The sequence below is a fragment of the Scyliorhinus torazame genome, chromosome 16 (assembly GCF_047496885.1).
Source record: "Scyliorhinus torazame isolate Kashiwa2021f chromosome 16, sScyTor2.1, whole genome shotgun sequence".
Lineage (NCBI taxonomy): Eukaryota > Metazoa > Chordata > Chondrichthyes > Carcharhiniformes > Scyliorhinidae > Scyliorhinus > Scyliorhinus torazame.
This window is the reverse complement of record NC_092722.1, coordinates 25938871-25959450: the sequence shown is the minus strand read 5'-3', so window position 1 is coordinate 25959450 and position 20580 is coordinate 25938871. Positions and strand designations below refer to the sequence as shown.

At 43.9% G+C, this 20580-nt stretch overlaps 1 protein-coding gene across 11 annotated transcripts in view; it reads left to right on the top strand.

The window, feature by feature from the left end:
- The window catches only part of kcnab2a (potassium voltage-gated channel subfamily A regulatory beta subunit 2a), a 341966-nt gene that overhangs the window by 265784 nt on the left and 55602 nt on the right, over positions 1-20580 (top strand). For all 11 annotated transcript variants that reach the window (XM_072478111.1, XM_072478110.1, XM_072478107.1 and 8 more), the window contains 3 exons: positions 12157-12201; positions 13822-13866; positions 18022-18065. In XM_072478111.1, the coding sequence (XP_072334212.1) occupies positions 12157-12201; positions 13822-13866; positions 18022-18065 (134 nt within the window). The remainder of the gene's footprint in view (positions 1-12156; positions 12202-13821; positions 13867-18021; positions 18066-20580) is intronic.

Below are 20580 nucleotides of genomic sequence, written 5' to 3'. Positions count from 1 at the left end.
TTCCAACAACTGTTTTTTGTATTATGTTAGTTCAATCCTCATAGAATCATAGAATTTACAGTGCAGAAGGAGGCCATTCGGCCCATCGAGTCTGCACCGGCTCTTGGAAAGAGCACCCTACCCAAGGTCACCACTTCTACCCTATCCCCATAACCCAACAACTCCACCCAACACTAAGGCCAGTTTTGGACACTCCTAAGGGTAATTTAGCATGGCCAATCCACCTAACCTGCAGATCTTTGGACTATGGGAGGAAACCGGAGCACCCGGGGGAAACCCACGCACACACTGGGAGAACGTGCAGACTCCGCACAGACAGTGACCCAAGCCGGGAATCAAACCTGGGACCCTGGAACTGTGAAGCAATTGTGCTAACCACAATGCTACCTAACATAAGAACATAAAAACTATGAGCAGGAGTAGGCCATCTGGCCCCTCGAGCCTGCTCCACCATTCAATGAGATCATGGCTGATCTTTTGTGGACTCAGCTCCACTTTCCGGCCCGAACACCATAACCCTTAATCCCTTTATTCTTCAAAAAACTATCTATCTTTATCTTAAAAACATTTAATGAAGGAGCCTCTACTACTTCACTGGGCAAGGAATTCCATAGATTCACAACCCTTTGGGTGAAGAAGTTCCTCCTAAACTCAGTCCTAAATCTACTTCCCCTTATTTTGAGGCTCTGCCCCCTAGTTCTGCTTTCACCCGCCAGTGGAAACAACCTGCCCGCATCTATCCTATCTATTCCCTTCATAATCTTATATGTTTCTATAAGATCCCCCCTCATCCTTCTAAATTCCAATGAGTACAGTCCCAGTCTACTCAACCTCTCCTCGTAATCCAACCCCTTCAGCTCTGGGATTAACCTGGTGAATCTCCTCTGCACACCCTCCAGTGCCAGTACGTCCTTTCTCAAGTAAGGAGACCAAAACTGAACACAATACTCCAGGTGTGGCCTCACTAACACCTTATACAATTGCAGCATAACCTCCCTAGTCTTAAACTCCATCCCTCTAGCAATGAAGGACAAAATTCCATTTGCCTTCTTAATCACCTGTTGCACCTGTAAACCAACTTTTTGCGACTCATGCACTAGCACACCCAGGTCTCTCTGCACAGCAGCATGTTTTAATATTTTATCATTTAAATAATAATCCCGTTTGCTGTTATTCCTACCAAAATGGATAACCTCACATTTGTCAACATTGTATTCCATCTGCCAGACCCTAGCCCATTCATTTAGCCTATCCAAATCCCTCTGCAGACTTCCAGTATCCTCTGCACTTTTTGCTTTACCACTTATCTTAGTGTCGCCTGCAAACTTGGACACATTTCCCTTGGTCCCCAACTCCAAATCATCTATGTAAATTGTGAACAGTTGTGGGCCCAACACTGATCCCTGAGGGACACCACTAGCTACTGATTGCCAACCAGAGAAACACCCATTAATCCCCACTCTTTGCTTTCTATTAATTAACCAATCCTCTATCCATGCTACTACTTTCCCCTTAATGCCATGCATCTTTATCTTATGCAACAACCTTTTGTGTGGCACCTTGTCAAAGGCTTTCTGGAAATCCAGATATACCACATCCATTGGCTCCCCCTTATCTACCGCACTGTTAATGTCCTCAAAAAATTCCACTAAATTAGTTAGGCACGACCTGCCCTTTATGAACCCATGCTGCGTCTGCCCAATGGGACAATTTACATCCAGATGCCTCGCTATTTCTTCCTTGATGATAGATTCCAGCATCTTCCCTACTACCGAAGTTAAGCTCACTGGCCTATAATTACCCGCTTTCTGCCTACCTCCTTTTTTAAACAGTGGTGTCACGTTTGCTACTTTCCAATCCGCCGGGACCACCCCAGAGTCTAGTGAATTTTGGTAAATTATCACTAGTGCATTTGCAATTTCCCTAGCCATCTCTTTTAGCACTCTGGGATGCATTCCATCAGGTCCAGGAGACTTGTCTACCTTTAGCCCCATTAGCTTGCCCATCACTACCTCCTTGGTGATAACAATCCTCTCAAGGTCCTTACCTGTCATAGTCTCATTTCCATCAGTCACTGACATGTTATTTGTGTCTTCCACTGTGAAGACCGACCCAAAAAACCTGTTCAGTTCCTCAGCCATTTCCTCATCTCCCATTATTAAATCTCCCTTCTCATCCTCTGAAGGACCGATATTTACCTTAGCCACTCTTTTTTGTTTTATATATTTGTAGAAACTTTTACTATCTGTTTTTATATTCTGAGCAAGTTTACTCTCATAATCTATCTTACCCCCGGGAAATGCCTTTAGATATATGCAGGTGAGGGCTTTTGTGACGCGACAGGTGAGGGAATTCCCGTTGCTCCCGGCACAAGAAGTTCAAGATAGGGTGATCTCGGGTGTATGGGTCGGGGAGGGCAAGGTGTCGGAAATACACCAGGAGTTGAAAGAAGAGGGGGAAGCGCTGGTAGAAGAGTTCAAGGGTAAATGGGAGGAGGAGCTGGGGGAGGAGATCGAGGAAGGTCTGTGGGCTGATGCCCTAGGTAGGGTTAATTCCTCCTCCTCATGTGCCAGGCTCAGCCTGATACAATTTAAGGTGGTCCACAGAGCGCACTTGACGGGGGCGAGGTTGAGTAGGTTCTTTGGGGTAGAGGACAGATGTGGAAGGTGCTCAGGGAGCCCGGCGAACCATGCCCATATGTTTTGGTCATGCCCGGCACTGGAGGGGTTCTGGAGAGGAGTGGCGGGAGCAATATCTCAGGTGGTGAAAGTCCGGGTCAAGCCAAGCTGGGGGCTAGCAATATTTGGAGTAGTGGACGAACTGGGAGTGCAGGAGGCGAAAGAGGCCGGCATTCTGACCCTTGCGTCCCTAGTAGCCCGGCGAAGGATCTTGCTAATGTGGAAGGAGGCGAAGCCCCCCAGCCTGGGGGCCTGGATAAATGATATGGCTGGGTTCATAAAGTTGGAGAGGATTAAGTTCGCCTTGAGAGGGTCTGCGCAGGGGTTCTACAGGCAGTGGCAACCGTTCCTGGACTATCCCGCGGAGTGTTAGAGGAAGGTCGGTCAGCAGCAGCAACCTTTTGGGGGGGGGGGGTGTGGAGGGGACGTCCTGGGAGGGGGGGAGGGATGGGGGGGGGGAAAGGGGGGGACTGCCTGGACGGGTGGATGAGCAAGAGATAATATGAAGGGTTGGGGAAACTGGCACATACGGGTGGGGGCCAGTGTACAAAGCTGTGTAAATATATCATTTTGCCATGTATACATCTTGCTCTGCGCGATTTCTCGTTTTTTTTTTGTTACGGTGGGGGGGGGGGTTATTGTTTGTAAGGGAGAAAAATTGTGTTAAACTTTAATAAATATATATTTAAAAAAAAAATAATAATCTATCTTACTCTTCTTTATAGCTTTTTTAGTAGCTTTCTGTTGCCCCCTAAAGATTTCCCAGTCCTCTAGTCTCCCACTGATCTTTGTTACTTTGTATGTTTTTTCCTTCAATTTGATACTCTCCCTTATTTCCTTAGATATCCATGGTCGATTTTCCCTCTTTTTACCGTCCTTCCTTTTTGTTGGTATAAACCTTTGCTGAGCACTGTGAAAAATCACTTTGAAGGTTCTCCACTGGTCCTCAACTGTTTCACCATAAAGTCTTTGCTCCCAGTCTACCTTAGCTAGTTCTTCTCTCATCCCATTGTAATCTCCTTTATTTAAGCACAAAACACTAGTGCTTGATTTTACCTTCTCACCCTCCATCTGTATTTTAAATTCCACCATATTGTGATCGCTCCTTCCGAGAGGATCCTAACTATGAGATCCTGAATCAATCCTGTCTCATTACACAGGACCAGATCTAGGACTGCTTGTTCCCTCGTAGGTCCCATTACATACTGTTCTAGGAAACTATCGCGGATACATTCTATAAACTCCTCCTCAAGGCTGCCTTGACAGACCAGGTTAAACCAATCAACAAGTAGATTAAAATCCCCCATGATAACTGCTGTACCATTTCTACATGCATCAGTTATTTCTTTGTTTATTGCCTGCCCCACCATAATGTTACTATTTGGTGGCCTATAGACTACTCTTATCAGTGACTTTTTTGCCTTACTATTCCTGATTTCCACCCAAATGGATTCAACCTTATCCTCCATAGCACCGATGTCATCCCTTACCGTTGCCCGGATGTCATCCTTAAATAACAGAGCTACACCACCTCCCTTACCATCCACTCTGTCCTTCCGAATAGTTTGATACCCTCGGATATTTAACTCCCAGTCGTGACCATCCTTTAACCATGTTTCAGTAATGGCCACTAAATCATAGTCATTCACGATGATTTGCGTCATCAACTCATTTACCTTATTCCGAATACTACGAGCATTCAGGTAAAGTACACTTATGTTGGCTTTTTTTTTACCTCTGTTCTGAATCTTAACACCTCGATCAGTAACCTCTCCTAAGTTATATTTCCTCTTAACCTTTCTCCTAATTTTCCTTGTCGTTGAACCCATAGTAACAACCTGCCGCGTCACTTACCATTAATGTTTTTACTTCCCGTTTTATTCCTTTTAGTATTCCTGGTCCTATTCACTGAGCTCCCCTCAGTCACTGTACCTTGTACTGTCGCCCTTTTTGATTTTTGACTATGGCTTCTCTGCCTTACACTTTCCCCCTTACTGCCTTTTGTTTCTGTCCCTGTTTTACTACCTTCCAACTTCCTGCAACGGTTCCCATCCCCCTGCCACATTAGTTTAAACTCTCCCCAACAGCTCTAGCAAATACCCCACCTGGGACATCGGTTCCAGTCCTGCCCAGGTGCAGACCGTCTGGTTTGTACTGGTCCCACCTCCCTCCGAACCGGTTCCAATGTCCCAGGAATTTGAATCCCTCCCTCTTGCACCATCTCGCGCGCCACGCATTCATCCTACCTATCCTGTCATTCCTACTCTGGCTAGCTCGTGGCACTGGTAGCAATCCTGAGATTACTACCTTTGAGGTCCTACTTTTTAGTTTAACTCCTAACTCCCTAAATTCAGCTTGTAGGACCTCGTCCTGTTTTGTACCTATATCGTTGGTGCCTATGTGCACCACGACAGCTGGCTGTTCACTCTCTTTCTCCTCCCCCCCCCCCCCCCCCCCCAGAATGTCCTGCAACCGCTCCGAGACATCCTTGACCCTTGCACCAGGGAGGCAACATACCATCCTGGAGTCTCTGCTATAAATATATTTTAATCAATAAAACAATTTTTTCTAAATTAGTCATCTAAAATAGATACCCTCTGTACCAAATAACCCCTTTAATATAATATTCACAGCTCAGCAGTAAAACAAATGATGTCAATATAAAATACAGACCATCTCTCTACTACTTCTCCTTTACGACGCTCCTTAAAACCGACCCCTTTGACAAAGCTTTTAGGCACCTGTCCTAATCCCTCCTTAAGGGACTCAGTGTCATATTTTGTTTGATAATCATTCCTGTAAAGTGTCTTGTGATGTTTTTGGACATTAAAGGCACATTGACATCGCCATTAGCCGACTTATAATAATAATCTTTATTGTCACAAGTAGGTTTACATTAACACTGCAATGAAGTTACTGTGAAAAGCCCCTAGTCGCCACATTCCAGAGCCTGTATGGGTACAATGAGGGAGAATTCAGAATGTCCAATTCACCTAACAGCATGTCTTTTGGGATTTGTGGGAGGAAATCTGAGCACCCAGAGGAAACCTACACAGACACGGGGAGAACGTGCAAACTCCGCACAGATGGTGACCCAAGCCTGAATCGAACCTGGGACCCTGGCGCTGTGAAGCCACTGTGCTAACCACTGTGCTACCATGCTGCCCATGAATGTCTAAACTCTTGTGAATGTCTGCACTCATTTCAGGCAGAACTTTTACAGGTTGGGAAAATTGAATAGACACTAGCAGTGCTGCCTCACGGCGCCGAGGCCCCAGGTTCGATCCCGGCTCTGGGTCACTGTCTGTGTGGAGTTTGTACATTCTCCCGTGTTTGCGTGGGTTTCGCCCCCACAACCCACAGATGTGCAGGGTAGGTGGATTGGCCACGCTAAATTGTCCCTTAATTGGAAAAAATGAATCGGGTACTCTAAATTTTAAAAAAATGAATAGACACAAATGAAACAAAAGGCAATGGAAGGTATTAAAGCCAAATGATAAGTCTACAACAAAAACAACTTTTATTTATATAGCTCCTTTAACATAATAAAACATCCCAAAGCACTTAACAGTGCAAAAGGCTAAATTTAACATCGAGCCATTAGATATTAGGACAGATAACCAAAGGCTTGGTCAAAGAGGTAGGTTTTAAGGAGTGTCTTGGAGGAGAGAGAGAGAATTGCAGAGATTAAGAAAGCGATTTCCAAAGCTGAAGGCATGACTGCCAGTGGTGGAGCAATTGTTAGGTAAATTGGGCATACTGAATTATCCCCCAGTGTATCCGTACAGGCGCCGTAGTGTGGCGACTAGAGAATTTTCACAGCAACAGCATTGCGATGTTAATGTAAGCCTACTTGTGGCACTAATAAAGATTATTATTATTATTAAAATCGGGATATACAAGAGACCAGAGTTAGAGGGGCACCGATATTTCAGAATGTTCTGGGACTGAAGTTTATAGCAATGTGGGGAGGACAGGCCATGGAGGTATTTATACCAGGATAAGAATTGTAAAATTGGGGTGTTGCCTAACCAAGAACCAATTTAGGGCAGTGAGTGGGTGATGGGTGGACATAGCTTTCTGTGACTTGGGACATGAGCAGCAGTGTTTTTGATGCCAAGTATGTGGAGTATGGGACGCTGGCCAGAAGCTCATTGGTATAATCAGCCTTAGTGATTCCAATGGTACAAATGAATCCATCAGTAAAGATAACAGAATTAGTAAGGTTAGTAAATACAATATCCTAGGTACAAGGGAAACTTGGTATGAGATGCAGTACAAATGGGAGATAACATTGGAAGAAGTATAAAAAATTTAAAGGAGATAAGTGTAAGGAGGAGAAAACATAGAACAACCCATCGAAATTCACTCCAGTTACAGTTAAATGAGGAAAGCAAAGAGAAACTACTGGTGAGAATTTGCAACTAGTCCAATCCTCAAACATTAGAAGTATTTTACAGCATTGCAACGAAAACAACAGGAATGTTTATTTTTATCTATCCAGATATAGAATGGACTTGGAATTCCCTCTCTCGCCTCTCTGCCTTTTCACCATGACCTCTTTATCCTTTCAATCGGCTCCATAAAACATTTTCTTTGGCGTCTAATTTTGCTTTATAACGTTCCTGTGAAGTGCCTTGAGATATTTTATTACATGAAAGACAAATATAAATAAAAGTTGCTGTTTTAGTAGCTATAATAATGATGGTGTTCCTAAGTATCTGCTGCCTTTGGCCTTATAGATGTCACCAAAATGTGCCTTCCGGAATATGCAGAGGGCCTTATAACTTTAATGTGTTTGATTTAGATGTTTTGTAATGCGTAGGAGAGTCCGACTGAAAAAATGCAAAAGCTGCATTTCTATTTGAATGAGATTGCACCTGAATACATTTGACACCATAAGTTTTCACCAGATTTAAGTATTTCTACTTCACACTTGCATTATCAATTTTTTGATGCATTTTATTCATTCTGATTCATTAATTTTTCAGTTTTATTTTTATATTTCATTTTATCCTATTTTATTTTTTCTTTACTTAACAAATTCAATGCATCAATTCTCTAGTGCAACAAATACAGTGGCTGTGCAGTTGCCCAAATCACCTGGTCTGCATCATGGCCACAGGAGAGATGCTGAGAACAGGTTAGGTTGGTCCTCTCTAGGGAGAAGCAAGAAAATCGGATTGTGAAACACTCTTGCACATTGAGTGGCTGCCGGAGAAGGGAATCTTGGGAATTAGACAGTTTTCCTTCTCCATTAGGGTAATGGTATGATGTGATTGTGGAACAAACAATAAAATTAAAACGCTAATATTTTAATGAGTGGAACAAAAGTATCAGCTAATTCAAAATTAGCTGTTCAAATAATCATATCCAAAGCGAATCAGCACAAATCACTCAGACTGGATCCATATTCTGTTAACAAATACAGGTTTGATTGTACTTAAATGCTTACTAGCATTCAACCTCATCTAAATAGATAAGACTGCACACAAAATCAATTTAAGTATTTTTTAATAGTGGTTAGGTTAATTCTCAACAGTTTGTTTTATTGTTCAGTGCTATTTGATGTAAAATAATAAAAAGAAAATTTCTAAATATTTTCTGCCTTTGTAATTTTTAATTTAAAATCATCAAATGAGACATACCAGTACAGCCATTTCACTTCAGTCCACATGATTTCAAGATACAACGTAATTCCTTGGATGCATCAAACTCAGTAGATACAGAAAAGTACATGGGCTTTGACAATATTTCCACTCCACCCTCTGCCCCCGTTGTTGCTGAACTAGCCCAGCAGTACAGCTGCAGTGCTGGCAATACTGACAAAGTGGAAAATTGCCAATGATATTTCCTGTCCATAAAGTGCAGGACACATACAATCTGACCAATTACTGTCCCATCGATCCACTCTCAGTCATCATCAAAGCGGTCAATGGCCATGCTATTAGGAAGCATTTAGTCAGCAGTGGCATGCTCGTTGCTTAAGTTTGTTTTCCACCAGGCACAATCGACTTCAGCCCTCATTACAGACTTGATCCAACCCTGGGCAAAAGAGCTGAATTTCACAGGTGAGGAGAGACTCATTGGCCTGACTTCAAGGCAGTGTATGACCTAGTGTTGCATCAAGGAACCCGAGAAAAATTGAAGTCAATGGGATTCAGGGACAGTTCTCCACTGGTTCGTCTCATATCCAGCACAAAGGAAGGTGGTTCTGGATATTATTTGGGGGGCGGGGAGGGGGGGGGTCATTCACCTCAGCATCAGGACATCACAGCAAGGGCTTCCCAGGGTCATGTCCTAGGCTCAACCATCTTCAGCCGTTTCATCAATGACCTTCCCCCTCATCATAAGGTCAGAAGTGGGGATGTTTGTTGATTCTTGCACAGTTTTCAGTACTATCTGCAACTCTTCAAATACTAAAGCAGCCTGTGTCTGAGCATTTAAAATATTAAAAGGTGCATCCCATTTCAGATGAGCTTTAAAACGTTTCATCAATTTGGTCAACTTGAACAGAAATAAGATAACTACAAAAAGTGTATCAACTTCTCGATCATTCAGCACATTCCATCTCAGTTTTTTTTATTTCAATAAAGGGATCACTTGTGTCTTGAAAGCGTAAAACTACAGATACTGGTGTGACAATATGTGTATTGTAATAATAATGAAGGATTAACAATTTACTGTAACTGGAAAAGGCTCCAAACTCTTCTCCATGCAGCTTCGCAGGTCCGAGATGTAAAGGAGAAGGTCAACCGCAAAGAGCGAGTGCTCTCTGTCTCCTCTCCGGATCCCTTTCCAGTTCTTTGCCCCCCTAAGTGCGATCGCCAGAGCAAACAACAGTGGGGATAACGGGCTTTCCTGTCTTGTGCCTCCTGTGCAACTGGAAGTACTTTCAGCTGGTGGTATCTGTCCTTATGCTCCCTGTGGGATCGTTGTACAGAAGTTTCACCCAGGCAGTGAACCTTTTTCCAAGCCCGAACCGCTCCAGTACCTCTGAGGTACTTCCATTCGACTCTGTCGATGGCCTTTTCTGCATCCAGAGAGACGATAACCTTGGGTGATCTCTCCCCGGATGGGGTCATGATCACATTCAGCAGACGCCTGATGTTTGATGTTAGCTGTCTACCCTTGACAAATTGAATTCTGTTGGGTCTTTGTCTTTCTTGGGTATCAGCGAGATTGAGGCTTGTGCTAGCGTGGGAGGCAGAGTGCCCGTCGCCAGTGAGTCTGTGAACATCTCCCGCAGGTGCGGGACCAGTGCTGCCGCAAATCTTTTGTAGAAGTCTGCCGGGAAACCATCCGGTCCCAGCACCTTCCCCATCTGCATGGAGCTGATCCTCTCCATGATTTCTCCCAGTTCTAGCTATGCTTCCAGGCCCCGTCTCCCATCCTCCCCGATGAGTGGCACGTCCAGTCCTTCGAGGAACAGTTTCATCCTCCTGTCCCCTGCTGAGGGCCCGGAGGTGTTCAGCCCCCAGTAGAAGGTCTTGATTGCCTCGTTGATCTTATCCGGCTCCGCTACCAAGATACCTTTGCTGTCCCTAAATGTGCTATTCCTCTCATGGCTGCCTGCTTTCTCAGCTGGTGAGCCAGCAGGCTTTGTCTCCGTGCTCGTAATGGCGGACCTGGTGGACTGCTTTCCTCTTGGAGAGTAGGTCAAAGTCTATCTGTAGTTTTCCCCTTTACACCAGGAGCACTGCGGTCGGGGCCTCGGAGTAACGCCGGTCTATCTCCAGTACGGAGTCGACTAGCCGTTGCGTAGCCACCCTTCCCTGTCTCTCCGTGCATTGTAAGCTATAATTTTACCCCTGATCCCAGCCTTCAAGTGTCTCCCTGAACATGGAGGGTGGGACTTCCCCATACTGGTTGTTAGTAACATACTCGTCTATGGCCTGTGATATTTTCTCGCAGATGTCCTTGTCGGCCAAGAGGGCCATGTCTAACCTCCATGGGGGGGCGTTGGGCACAGTCCGTCTCCAACCTCATATTCATATAATGTGGAGCGTGGTCTGAGACTACGATTGCGGAATATTTTGCTCTTACTAGCCCTGGAAGCACTGATTTTCCCACTACAAAGAAGTCGATCCGTGATAAACATTATGTACTTGGGAGAAGAAGGAGAACGCCTTCTCCCCTGGGTGGGTGAACCGCCATGGGTGCAATGCCCTGTTCTGCTCCATGGTTAAGCTGAGTTCTTTCGCCATGTTGGAGATCTTTCCCATTTCGGGGTTCGACCTGTCCATCCGTGGGACCTGTACACAGTTAAAGTCTCCCCACATGAACAGTTGATGTGTGTCAAGGTCAGGGATTTCCACCACGGTCTTTTTTATAAACTCCGTGTCGTCCCATTTGGCAGCGTATACATTCACCAGTACTACCAGTGCCGCGTCCAGGCCACTGCTGACCGTGATGTACCGTCCCCCTGGGTCTGTAACCATCCTCAACATGGTAAAGATCGTCCTCTTGTTTAACAGTATGGCTACCTCCCTGACCCTTGTTCCATAGCAGGAATGGTAGGTCTGTCTCTTGGAGGAAGTCTATGTCAGCTTTCAAACTTTTCAGGTGGGCAAAGACTCTGGATCTCTTCATGGGCTGTTAAGTTTCAGGTGACTATCCTGATGGGGACGTTTTGTCCCCCTGCTCCTGCGGGGTCAACCTGGTGGGCGTGCCCCTGCACTCCGGGGTTTCCCTTTGTTAGGGGGCCGTACAAGATGGTCGCGGGCACTGTTCTCTCCACGAGGTCAGGTCCCTGCGCTCCGGGGTTTCCCTTTGTTCAGTGGCCACCCAACATGGCCGCCAACTGTGAGTATACCATGTGGGTGAGCCCCTCCAAAGTGTTTGCTTGCAGTGCCATTTTGTTCCAAGTCACCACATGTGGCCTGTTGTAGCCAGCTTAAATGAAATGAAAATAAAGCCCTTGGTCCTTCTTTATATTCCTCTTCCTTGTGATGTTTTCTCCCCCCCCCCCCCCCCCCCCCCAAGCCGTCTTTTTGCCCCCCCCCCCCCCTATAGCTGCCCCCTTCTCCCTTACACCTGTTTCTTCCCCCAGTTGTCCCCCTATTCCCGGTGTCTGCTCCCTCGCCAGCCGCTTTCCCCCTTCCCCCCCCTCTCCTGCACGCTTCCCGGTGCTAGCTACCCTGCTAGCTTGGTGGCCCCTCTCCCGGGGATGGATCCAATCTTTACATATTTTTATTTTATTTCATTTACAAAGTTAAACATTGCAAGCATGCACCTCCTAACCCAAGAACCACAGTTAATTCTGGGTCTATTCAAAGGGGTACAGATGACTCCCAGTTAATGCCCACCACCTGCATTCAATTAAACACAATTAATATGCAATTAACTTTGTATAATAGAATATTGTATGATCATAAATAAATAAAGGTCTAATCCTATGTACCATCCATGAGGGGCAATGTGGATTCAACCATTAATGCAAAGTGTGCTCAACCTCACTATTTTGTCTTTTCCCCAGGGCCGAAATTGTATTGGGAAGTATCATCAAGAAGAAAGGATGGAGGTAATTTGTTAGTTTGAAGCTCTCTATTTGCCCAAGAATATTGGTATGAAATTAACTTGCCTATTACTAATTAAAACCTCATGAACTAGTATCATTTTTAGCATAAACATTTTAAGATTAGAAATATCTTTTGATAGTTGAGATTGAAAAAGGGTGGGCTAAGGTGAACAATAGTTACCTGAATATGGGTGTGCATATACACCCCCATTTATTGTTTGTAATCAGAGAACAAATGTATCATCAGTGCTCCGACAAAGTTAATCGACCTTCAAAAACAAAACTGTTTCTAAACATATTTGAGATTTTAATCCAGCATGTTCTATTGAATGTGTTCTCTATTTGAAATACTTCAACCTTTTATTTCCTCGTGTTACGAGTATGCCAACAATGTTTACATTTAGTAGCAGAATGAGAATAACCTGCCTGCTTCGACAGATTAACATTACCTTTCAGTCTTTTCATCGCATGCTACAAAATCTTTTCTGAGGAACTTTGGCCTTTTTTAGTCATTTGCGTGATGCGGGCATCTCCGGCTAGGCCAACATGTATTGCCCATCCCTGTGATCTCTTGAACTCCATTTGTATCTGTGATGAGGACAATATGTATTTTTTCAAATATGAAACTATCTGCCTGTACTTTTCACTGTACCTCTGTACATGTATCAATAAATCTAAATAATTTACTGATGTACTCCAGAGTTATTCAGAGCAGTCACTCCCTAATTTTTTTTCACCTTGCGCTCCTGCTGCCCTCCAAGTATTCCCTGTATCTTTATCAACCTGCCACAGCATCTACTTTTAAACTCCCTGCCTGTTACATTTTCACTCGCGCGGCTGTGCAGTGACCCCATGCAGACATTCCAATGCTGCCTTTTGGATAATACTGTAATACTACAATCTCTTTTTGGTAACCGTTTACAAATGATTTCAAAATATGAAAGCTATGAAGTTGGTGAATCTTACCATTTTATAAAATGGTATTTCAACAAATATTTTTAAAAGATACAGCACATCAATGCCCAAAGAATGATTTTTGTTGAAGACTGCTACGATGTTTTGTAACGTGGTGTATTTCTAGCCATACAGAGCAGATGCCAGTTACAGACCAGGCATTTCTCTGAAAGAGCCAGGTAAATCGGAAGAGTAATTGCCTTACTCTGGCCTTTAAACCTCCCTGTAGCTGGTTGCAATAGAAGAGGCCTAGAAACACAATGGCTCGCCGCATCTCAGCCAAGCTGCATGCAGGAAGCTACAAAACTATAGTGAGAAACGTGACTTTTAAGGATAAAGATTATAATCGGAACTAATTCATGACGAAAACTTAACATGCTTCTAACAACTTCCTCTGCATTATTTTAGTAGGTTAATATCCTGAGCTAAAAGAGCAGAGAGGAGTTTGATATTTTAAGCACTTGTATGAGACCAGCAATAAGAATCTCCACTCTCTGAAGGAGAAGGTTGATGTATTTATTTTTCCAAATTAAACAGGAACATTTTCTGGTATGTTTTGAGGGTGAATGAAAGAATACTGTATTCTTATTGTCTTATTGGTCATGCAATACTGTACATAAAGCTTAAACAAACCCTTTATCCACATCATGTCCTGTTTTCTCTTCACAGACGGTCCAGCCTTGTCATTACCACTAAAATTTTCTGGGGTGGAAAGTATGTAACCCGATATTTACTTTTCTAATCATTAAAACAATTGTTCTTAAAGAAATTAATTGATGAAGTATTGCAGTGCTCTCAGTGAAGGCAGCCTACGGCTAATCCTTACTAGGCTACAAGGGTTCAGGTTCAATCCCCAAATATACTGAGTTAGCTGGACTTAATTAGGGGACTACAATTCTTTTGGGTTTTTTTGTTTCTGGAAAGTGGGTCTTGCTGGCTGGGCCAGCATTTATTGCCCATCCCAGAGGACATTTAACAGTCAACCACTAGAGTTACATGTAGGCCAGACCAGATAAGGACGATAGCTTTCCTTCCCTTAAAGGACATTAGTGAACCAGATCGATGTTTATAACAATAAATCATTTATTAGAATTTTGATTCCAGATTTTTATTGCATTGAAATCTCATCGTCTGCCATGGTGGGATTTGAACCTAGGTCACCAAAAAGTTACCCTGGATCTCTGGATTACTAGTCCAGTGACAATACCAATAGGCCACTGCCTTCCTTTGTTGCTACTGGTGAACTAGAAAAAAAAGAACTAATGTTCCATATTTCTCATGTATGAGGATAGGATCGGGCTTGACTTGAAGAATCTGTACTTGTGCTCGTGAAATTGTACCCAGCAAGGAGTCAATTCCTTTAGAAGGAGAGGAGGAGGGAAAATTCTGTTTCCTAAGCTTTGAGGTTGCGTCAATACTTTTATCGAGAAATAACCTGATACCTTGTTATCCAACTTAAGGTGCTTATTTGGCAGGGAATATCAAGAGTCTTTTGATCAGTGCCTATCTATGTAGATGTGCAAACTATTTACCCTCATTTAGTTATATGGCATATTTGATATTTTTTAAAAAGTCCTAAGGCACTTCACAGATGTTAGGCCTTATGTTCTGCATTTAATTATGCCTTCCTCCCTGTATAGAAACCTTTTCCTTAATTTAGCACCTTCCATACAACGAAAATTGAAATGCCATCCACACATTTTGAACTGGAACTCCCCAAAGCTTATTGATTGAGTAGCAGAGCAGTCAAACCATGTGGGTCCCAGGTTAAACCCCTTCATTCCTGGTCTTTGCAAGTTAGCAAATCTGAGCCAGAATGGTAGGAAGAATACCAATGACATTGGCTTATTAAGGCAACAAAAAAGGTTGGTTTCCTTTACCTGGTCACTGTCCTTATTCATTTATCTACAGTCACCAATTATGAAGATTATCTGAATGATGGTAAAATGACCAAAGTATTGAAGAGCTATTGACAACAGTTCAGTCATTCCATATCTTCAGGAGAAGATTAACAGGGAAGAAACACCAGATCTGAATGATTTTCTTTATTCATTTACAGGATTTGGGTGTCACTGGCTATGCCAGCATTTATTGCCTGTCCCTAAGTGCCCTTCAGAAGTTGATGATGAGCTGCTGCCTTGAACTACTGCAGTCCCTGAGGTGTAGGTACATCCAGAATGCTGTTAGGGAGGGAGTTCCAGGATTTTGACCCAGTGACAGTGAAGGAGCGGCGGTATATTTCCAAGTTGGGAGGGTGAGTGACTTGGAGGGGAACCTCCAGGTAGTGGGGTTCCCAGGTGTCTGCTGCTCTTGTCCAAGATGGTAGTGGCCGCCGGTTTGGAAGGTTCAGCCTAAGAAACTTTGGCGAGTTACTGCCGTGCATCTTGTAGATTGCACACACGACTGCCGCTGTATGTTGGTGGTGGAGGGATTGAATATTTGTGGAAGGGGTAGCAATCAAGCAAGCTGCTTTGTCCTGGGTGGTGTCGACCTTCTTGAGTGTTGGAGCTGCACTCATCCAGGCAAGTGCAGAGTATTCCATTACACTATTGACTTGCGCCTTGTAACTGGTGGACAAGCTTTGGGGGATCAGGAGGTGAGTTACTCACCGTAGAATTCCTAACCTTTGACCTGCTCTGGTAGCCACAGTATTATTATGACTAGTCCAGTTCAGTTTCTGATCAATGGTAACCCCCAGGATGTTGATTTGGGCAGATTCAGCGATGGATATATCATTGAATGTCAAGGAGCAGTGGTTAGATCCACTCTTGTGGAAGATGATCATTGCCTGGCACTTGTGTAGTGCAAATGTAACTTGCCACTTGTCAGACCAAACCTGGATATTGTCCAGGTCTTGCTACATTTAGACATGGACTCCTTCATTATTTGAAGACTGCTTCATCATCTGAGGAGTTGCGAATGGTGCTGAACATTGTGCAGTCATCTGCGAACATCCCCATTTAGGACTTTATGATGGCAGGGAGGTCATTGATGAAGCAGCTGAAGATGGTTTCGCCTGGGACACTACCCTGAGGAACTCCTGCAGTGATGTCTTGGAGATGAGATAATTCACCTCCAACCACCACAACCATCTTCTTTTGTGCCAGGTATGGCTCCACCCAGCGGAGAGTTTTCCCCCTGATTCCCATTGACTCCAGTTTTGCTGGGGCTCCTTGATGCCATACTCAGTCAAATGCTGCCTTGATGTCAAGGGCAGTCACTCTCACCTCACCTCTAGCATTCAGCTCTTTTGTCCATGTTTGAACCCAGGCTGTAAAGAGGTCAGGTACTGAGTTCGGCTCTGTATGTGACTTTGAATGGAAAACACACCTACTTCATGTGTGTAAAATATACTTGCAATTGCTGAAGAACTCAATTCTCTCATATTTTGGTCTTTGAAGTCCTCTGTCTTGACATAATACAGTTTCACCAGATTTATAACCTTTTGAGTTAGATAGAAAAGTAAAGTCAAGTTCCAGGCAGAGTGGAAAGCCAAGAGTCTTTGACGCCAAATGATCTATAAAATATATTGGGTACTTTTTATGAATGCAGGTACATATCATGAAATTGTGAGAGCACACCTCACAGTTTTGCATCAATTTATTTTAATGCACAGACATTGTGGGAAATATCCCCGTGATTTGTGTACAAACACCCCCACCAGGTGAAGCTTTGCACTAAAAGTGCGCATTTGTAATATTTACCTTTTAGGTGAACAAAAATGAAGCATTTGTGGATCTGACTGCATTCTTGCACTGGCTTGGTCATGTGCTTTGTCGTTCTCTCCCTGTAGTGTTAGCACTAAAGGAAGTTAAACTATCCAGCTTTAATTACTGCATTCTAAGTGCTATTTGATGGTGTACTACTAGATGCCCTTGTATCTAGTGCTCCTGTAGTTTGATCACAGAATATCGCAACATCAGAATCATAAATCCATATTTTCAAGGGTATACTGCTCATTGTGGCTCAGAAGTTTTGAGGTTGCAAAAGAAATATGCTTTTGAACACAGGCCTACTGTTCCTGCAGCCATGCTTTTGCATGAGCTTGCCCACATTGTCATGTGAGTGTCCCTTTAAGAAAGGTTTGGTCTCTTATCATGTGACTTGTAGCACAGCTTCAGTGATGTCGTTTTGTGGGTGGAGCTGGGCTGTGGCTGTCAGGTGAGAGGGGTTTTTTTGGGTTTCAGTTTTTGTTTTGTTGCTTTGGACTGCAGAAGGAAAAAGAAGTGTTTTCCCTGTTTTTCTCTGTTTTCATTTTAAAAACTGTTCCAGTGAAAAGCACATTGGGTGTGGCAAACTGCCGTGGTAATTTTAAAGATAGAGTTGCTTTCCAAAAGGAGGTTGAAACTGCTGGTTGAAACTGGATCAGAATCTCAGGGAGAGGACCAGTCCCAGTCAAGTGAAGAATACAGTGTATTGGGCCACGTCCTTGAAAGGGGTTTTGGTTTATTGGATTTTGTTATTGAATTGGAACAGCTAAGGGGGAATTCATTAAGTGTTATATACGTAGATTACTGTAGTTGTTGCGTTGTCTTTATGTTTGTAATTGATAAAAAAACTCTTGCTGTGTTAATATATGTTAACTACATTCTTAGAATTAACCTTGTTTTGATTAGAAGCACCTACGACACCTGATGAATCACACTTGCAGTGAAGGCTTGTGCTCATCCTAGCCAAATTCAACGTAAAGGTTATAGGTCAGGTGAACTTCATAATACATTTTGGTGTTTCTGAACCCGGGCCCATAACAACATCAATGAAGTAACCTGGTATTATTTAGACATGTGATCTAACCTGGATTAATCACACTTATTACTAAAAATTCACTTTTAAATAATGCCATGCCTTTCGTTTGTGTTTTCCTTGCAGGGCAGAGACAGAGCGAGGACTCTCTCGAAAGCACATTATAGAAGGTAGGATGCTACATCAGTGCAAAAATTGCTGTTTGTCAATAATTGGTTAATGCCTCCATTAAAGTGTGAAATGTTCATTTGATGTGAACACCTTAAAAACTTGACTCCCTCTGATGGCGGAATTTGAGAGGAGGTCGCACAACAGGCAGCCGGTCAGGACTTGAACTTTTCAAGGTCCTTTGCCCAATTTTTCAGGAGATTTTTACAGAAAAACTCTTCTGATCGTTGGCATAGGATTCTGACATTGATTAAATTGGAGGGAAAATGGAGAGAATACAATTCTGCAACATACTCGGGCCTCATTCAGCAAACAAAATGGCAGAGCCAGCTTTGTCGACGACTGCCGTCCCAATAACAGCATGCATGCTTTTGGGAATGTTTAAAAGGGAGTTCGAGAAGCACTTTGAAGGTGTTGTCAGAGAGACTGCTACAATCGATTGAGGAGGCACCGGACCCCATTTGAAAGAAACTTGACAAAACTGCCAGCATAGCAAGTAAACATGGTGAGGTGCTTGAGGGGGTGGAGAAGGCCCTGACCACGCAAGGTAAGCAGCTTGAGTTGTTGGAGGCTGAGATGGCGGTGGTGGCCAATCTAAACAAACGATTGAAGGCAAAGGTCAACGACCTAGAAAATCGGTCAAGGAGGCAGAGCCTCCGAATCGTGGGGTTGCTGGAGGGAGTGGAGGGCCCGAAGCCCACTGAATACCTGTCACAGAGACAATGGGTAGTGTCAGATCTGCGTTCCCTCTAAAGCTGGACAAGGCCCCCCGAGCATTATGGCAGAAGCCTTGACTGAACGAACCACCTGAAGCGCTTATTGTTCACTTCCAAAGCTTCAAGGAGGAGGAGAGGGTCCTGAAGTCGGCCAAAGAAAACAGTAAGTTAAAATGGGACGGTAACCTCGTGAGGATTTAAGATGTGGGAGCCGAGCTGGTGGGGAAGCGAGCTGCCTTTTAAAAGGTTAAGACTGCTCTATGTAAGAAAGGAGTTTGATTGGTGGTAGTGTACCCGGCAAAGCTATTGTCACGTACAAGTCCAAAGAGGCGGGCACCTTCAATGTAATGCATGGATTCGGGTCCAGTAAAATGTATTTTATAACATCTACGTTTTCTGTGAGTTATGATATCCTGTGGATAGTTTCTGATATTTGCTGATAAAATCTGTTTTTCTGTTTGAGGAGGTAAAGGAGGAATTTATTTGTGAATCATGAGGTATATATCGAGGTGGGCAATATTGTTCTTTTATTTTGTCCTCCGAAGGACTAATCTGCGAGCAATAAAGCTGGTAAACTGTGAGATGGGGGGTGAAGCTGCAGCCGTAGAACCAGTGTTGGCTGGTTCGTTGTGCTTAGCGTCTGGGTCGGAGCCTGGGGGGCAAGAGGGGGTTTGGATCTTGGGATTGGTTTCAATTGGTATATATGGATGGGGCTTTGGTAGGAAATGGAGGGGGAATAGTTTGCTGATGATGACTATGGAACTATATTTTGGAAGGGGTGGGTGGCGACCATCTTGGGTGGGTCCTTGACTTGTGTTTTTTTAAAATATAGTAACCTTCATTAGTGTCACAAGTAGGCTTACATTAACACTGCAATGAAGTGAAAATCTCCTAGTCGCCACACTCCGGTGCCTGTTCGGGTACACAGAGCATTCAGAATGTCCAATTCACCTAACAAGGACATCTTTCGGGACTTATAGGAGGAAACTGGAGCACCCAGTGTTGCTAACTTTTGGTTGGCTCTTAAATGTTGCTCATTGTGTCTTTACTTAATTTGCTCTGTTTCTGTAACCTTTGCTCTAGAGTCGCCAGGTATCTTTATGATACCATCACGAGGTTCAAGTTCAAGTACTGATCAATAACTCAATACACCAGTTAGTAAGATTCAAATCAAAACACATTTATTATACACAGCCAGTCACTAATCATGCATAAAACTCTACTTACTAGACTATCTCTAACACTAAAAGGCCTATACTTAGCTTTGGAACTGGCCCACCAGGTCAGGGGAACAAATGGCCTTTCGTTCGATTCTGAGTCTGCAGGATTCAAAGCTGGTATAGACTGGTAGCTAGGAGCGCCTATCTCGTAGCGTGCGTTGACTGGAGACTTACTTGGTTGATGTAGCGGCTAGGCAGGTCATTGTCAAGGGTTGTTTCGAGCTGCTGAGTGACCCTGCCAAGAAGGCCGATTTGAACTTGGGGGCTTTACTTTATAGTCCCCAGGGGCTTCGCGCCGTTTGGGGCGGACCCCGTTTCTGGTTCCAAGTGATTGGACTACGTTCCGATCACTTGGATCGATTTCTGCAATACTGGAGCCGTTCCCTGATCGCTGGGCGGTCTCTGAATGTCCGTTGGCCTTCCCTTGACTTGGCTCCTGCTGGCGCCGAGGAGACTGGCTTGGCCTTATTCATCTTACATGTTTCAATTGTTCGCTCATTTTAGTATGCAGATGGCTGTGAGTTTCAGTGCTGTCTGGGCTTTTGCAAGTTCTAATACACAGGAGATTTTGCACTTGCTAG